General features: G+C 57.0%; 1 protein-coding gene across 1 annotated transcript in view; it reads right to left on the bottom strand.

Moving 5' to 3' along the window:
- LOXL3 (lysyl oxidase-like 3) overlaps positions 1–4,670 on the bottom strand; it is a 17,022-nt gene extending 12,352 nt beyond the window's left edge. Inside the window, exons 1-4 of the mRNA XM_005869460.2 lie at positions 4,574–4,670; positions 2,671–2,995; positions 916–1,079; positions 119–333 (exon numbers count right to left, since the gene is read on the bottom strand). Of these exons, the coding sequence (XP_005869522.1) occupies positions 119–333; positions 916–1,079; positions 2,671–2,983 (692 nt within the window). The 5' untranslated portion in view covers positions 2,984–2,995; positions 4,574–4,670. The remainder of the gene's footprint in view (positions 1–118; positions 334–915; positions 1,080–2,670; positions 2,996–4,573) is intronic.
- Positions 4,671–4,936: the final 266 nt, after the last annotated feature.

Genomic DNA, 4,936 nt, shown 5'->3' on the forward strand with positions numbered 1-4,936 from the left:
CACCACCCCAGCCTCCCAACCGCCCCCCCCCACTATCCCAGAACCCCGTCTCTCAACCCCCTTTCTTCAAGGAGCACCCTCCACCCCAGCCTGCTCCCCGGCGCCCCCATCCCTTCACCTGTAGAAAGCCGTGTTGACCCTCTTTTCGCCGGGGAAGCCCAGCATCCCGCAGACCACGTGGCTGTTGTGGGCGCTCCAGTCTTGGTCACACACTCTGGACCAACCGCCGGGAAGCCGGACCTCCACCAGCCCCTCGGTCACGGGCAGGGGCCGCCGGCCCCGCCCGACGGCTGGCTGGAGCCGCACCTCCTCCACTTGCAGGTGATGCTCCACCTGAGGATGGGACCACAAGCAGAGGAAGGCACCCCAGTAGCACCTTTCGCACGTCCTGCCACCTTGAAGGAACCCCGACTGAGTGTGCTTCCTGCAGACCCAACGGGGAGCAGGGGCTGAGAGAGATGCCATGCCTCCCGCAGTGGGTATGGAGGGGTGTGTGGGGTGGACGGACATGCTGTGCTGTGGCCCGAGGGTGCTGAGGAGCTGAGGAAGGAGCACCCGCAGGAGCAGGAGGAGCACTTCATGAGGAAGTGGCATTGAAGGAGGGGCAAGTAAGGAGTGAGATGTTCTAGGAGAGCACGGGTCTCCCTGGGGACAGGGAGGAGGTTGGAGAGGTTCCTGCCGGGTTTCATGCTGGAACAAATCTGGAACTTACATCCAGGAGCTCTACCCCTTGCCCCACCCACACCAGCCCCCAGCTCCTAACAACCCAAACTACCCCATGGGGCCTATGGAACACCCTACCTTCTAGTGTCTCCTCTAACCACACATAACACCCCACAGCCCTCCCCGTCTGGCCAACCTGGCTGGTGTGTGTGTGTGTGTGTGTGTGTGTGTGTGTGTGTGTGAACTGCAGACCTCGATGACATTGGAGTCGGAGAAGCCAGGGAGGCGCTGGTCCTTGCAGATGACCCCAGCATCCTCATCATGGGTGCAGTCACTGTTCCCCCAGCCCCTCGAGGTGCATTCGGCCACACTCCGCTCGGTCCCACTGCAGCTCAGGTTGTCCAGCCAGATGCGGCCTGTGGAGGGAGAGATAGGGGACAGAGAAGTGTGGGGAGGTAGGGTGGGGAGAGCGAACATGGAGGCCTCACTCTTGGCTATAATGATCCCATTTTTTCGGATAAGATAATGGGTGGGGAAGGGACAGGGGACCCTGGAGGGAATAAAAAAAAGAGGCATAGGATCGATGGAGGGCTGGTGGTGGTCTGGGGATACTCAGGAATTTGGTACGGTGAATAAAAAAACCAAGAGTCAATCTTGAAATTCTGCTTGGTTCTTATCCACTCAACGACAGCTAGAGTTAACCAAGTACCTGTTGTGTTAGGCACGCTGCCGTGGTGTGTACATACATGACCATGCTTAGAACAGAGCGGCCAGAAGTATTATCACCACTTCATATTAAAAAACCAATGGGGGTTCAGAAAAGTTAAGTAACTTGCCTGAGACCACGTAGCCCATGGAGGCTAAGGAGTTTGAGCCATTGGCGAGACTTGGAAATCTGAGACTTTCACCCGAGCCTCCCATGTGCCCGCCCTGTCTGTGCGTCCCCATTGCCCCTTGTTCTGTTCTCTGCCCGGACCTCACTGAACTGAGTGTCGCTGCCTTCCTCTCAGAATTGGGCGGCCCCTCAAAGGTTGTCTGTCCCAGCCATTGTGTAGGGATCCTCGATGCCTATTCTGACAGGACTTCCCAGCTTCTGCTGGGACACCAACCTCCTGCCCGCCCAGGCGGCCGGAGCCATTACACAGTCCTTGTGATTCTTTATGACTTTCCCCTACCAGGTCTGATTCAGTCCTTTGATGCCATCCAAAAAAATCCCGCAGCCACATGACTGTCCTCATATTTGAAGACATCCGTCATGTAGCTGCTATCCAAGTTTTCCCTTCAGATCAGAAATCCCTGGTTTCTTCAGCGACTACTCCTTGAAAGTTGGCTTCAAATCTTCTACATCTGGGCAGCTATCCTCTGAAAATATTTCTATTTTCTACCACCTCTCTTAAAATGTGGCACTTACAAGTGACACTTTATTCCAGAAGTGGCCTGGCTGGTGGGAATTGGGGTATCAGCTGCAGACTGCACCAGCTTCTATCCCTCCAACTGTGGGCTCATACAGTGCAAGCATCCCCAGGCCTCAGTTGGAATTGCTCCTAAACATTCATACTTGCCCTAGTCAATTCCAGCTTGGTTTCAGCTCTGGCCTATAACGTGACTTTGTCAGCTGCAGGATCTATGATCCTGACCAGCTTTGGGACATCCAGACATCATTTACCTGCTCTCAGCTTCCTGCGAAGCAACCGTACTTGAACCGTTTGGTACGGTTCACTTGATCAGGGCTGTGCTCGTACATGGCTTTGGAGAATCATACTCTGAAAGGAACTTAGGTATCATCTAGTCTTGTTGCTCATGGGACATCAGAAGCTCAGAGAAGGCAGTGATCAGCGTAAGATCACACAGCTCTTAGAAGTGACTATGTTGGCTGGTTTGTCATTCGTGGCTTAACCTGACTGTTTATTCTCAGTGTCCTGTGGTCCTGTGGCTGTGCCATCCTGCTGTTCTCTCCCTGCACTGAGGCCACACTAGGGCAATACCGAGGCTATACCTGGCGCTCACCTGTTCCAGGGCCATATTTGGCGCTGTGGGTCCAGCCTGTGGCCTCTGTGAAGCCCAGCTCCCGGCAGAGGACATGGGCTGCCTGTAGCGTGAAGTCATCATCACAGATGGTGCCCCATTCGCCAGCTCGCTGTATCTCCACTCGGCCTTCGAAGGGCTTCCTGGGGAAGCCAGCCAGCCGGAACCGCAGCCCCTGGCTTCCAGCCCTCTTCTCGGGGGCCGTGGATGGGGATGGAGATCCCAGGCATGAGCTGCACAGCAGGCACAGCAGCAGTCCCCACGGGCTCCACCGCCAGACGCTGACAGGTCGCATGGCAGAGAAGGCCTGGGAGAGAGAGAGAGAGAGAGAGAGAGAGAGAGAGAGAAACTGAGATTGAGGCAGGCCCAGGTCTGAGAGAGAGAGAGAGGTCAAGAGAGGAAAGGAGACACTTAGCAAGACCAGAGACAGAAACACAGGGGGAGAGAACGACAGGAACTAAGATAGTGAGGGAGAAACACACACTACACAGGGGCTGAAACACAGTCAAGGAGACTGAGAGAATCAGATTGGGGGGAGGGAGAGAAGGGGAGAGGGAGAAAGGGGGAGAGGGAGAGAGGAGGAAAGAGAGAGAGGGGGAGAGGGAGAGAGTAGGAAAGGGAGAGAGGGGGAGAGGGAGAAAGGGGGAGAGGGAGAGAGGGGGAGAGGGAGATGGAAACAGAAGGGGGGGGGGAGAGGGGGAGAGAGACTGGCTCTCTTTTTGTAAAGAGTAGAACTCTCCCTATTAATGTGTCACATCGACCTCCCCTAGTTTTATGATTATCACCTTCATTACCCACTCACAATATAAGAGACCCAGAGATCAAAATCAGTGATTAGAGACCAAGAGTCTGTCGAAATAAAGAGATAGAGACTGAGCAAGAGACACAAAGAGGAAGACCCAGACAGACAGGATGTGAGAGGAAGGGAAATTATGGGAATGAAAGGGGGCCAACAGAGAGACAGGAGAGAGAGAGAGAGAGAGAGAGAGAGAGAGAGAGTGATGGGGAGACAGCCAGGCACACAGAATTGGGGAGTGGCTGAGAGGCGGGCAACAGGTGAGAAGGAGAGGGACTGACAGGAGCTGAGAAGCAGAGGCTGGCGGGACCCAGATGACCCGTTCAGCCAGTCAGACAGGGGACAGACAGCTACGGAGAGAAGCAGGCAAGGGGGGGCCTAGGAGGTCCTCTGATCTAGGGTCCCGTGAATTGAGGCCAAGCCCAGAGTCCTATCTGGGCAGATTCTGAGGCCGAGCGGGCAGAAGCTGGAGTCCACGGAGACCCCACTGCACGCCCTACCCAGCACACAGGCTCTCAAGTGCCCTGCCAGGTCAAGGGGCCCAGGAGGGCCAGGCCTCAAGCTGGGTGGAGGTGGGGGGCTGGAGTGGGGTTGTCCAAGTCTCCTGCCAACATCGCCACCCCCACCACTGTCACCGGGCAACCGGAGGCGGGGGCACCATTCATCTTCTCAGCCAAGGCCTTCCCTCTGTCGGGGCTGAGAACAGCTCCCGTACTGCACAGGGGAGGGGCTGGGGGCGCCCAACATGCTTCCCCAGACTCAGACAAACGACCCAACAGGACAGCTTTTTTCCTGGGGACAGTTAGGCTTGGGGGCCCAGGGGTAGGGCCTCACAGAGGTGTCCCCAGCCTTAGGACCCTCCCAGCTGCCCTATTTGGAAAACCCTGCCCCCTCCCTCTCTCCCCCGCCCCCGAATATCTGCCTCCTCTCTCCAATCTTCTTGTCTTACTCTTCTTTGACAATAATAAAACCTCCAGCTGGTTGGCTTCCCCTGGGACTCCAGCCCACATCACCCCTTTGCCCTGGACCCTCCACCATCATCTCCATCCGCAACTCCCCTTCCTCCTGCCGGCAGCGTGACCCCCTTACCTTGGGCTGAGCGGGGGCCCTAGACGCCGGGAGAAGAGTCCTGGTCCTGGAGATCAGTCCTAGGACTTGCCCAAAAAAGTGCTCGGCCAGGGGAGACTGGACCCCCGCCCTCTCTCCCCCCTCTCTTTTTGTCCCTCCCACGTCCCCTTGAGCCCGCCCACATTCCGCCTTCTCCCTGAATTCCTCCCCAGCCAGGTCCCTCCTCTAGGTCCTCCCCTCCCCGGTGGAGCTAGCTGGCCACTGTTGCTCCACCTCCCCACCCCTGTCCCGCCCCTCCGGGCCGGCTCAATGAAGCTTTCTTTTCCCTCGGGCTGGAGGCCGGGCAGCTGCGGTCAGGGATCCAGACACGCAAGAGGCCACGGG

This window comes from Myotis brandtii, unplaced genomic scaffold (genome assembly GCF_000412655.1).
Source record: "Myotis brandtii unplaced genomic scaffold, ASM41265v1 scaffold294, whole genome shotgun sequence".
Taxonomy (NCBI): Eukaryota; Metazoa; Chordata; class Mammalia; order Chiroptera; family Vespertilionidae; genus Myotis; species Myotis brandtii.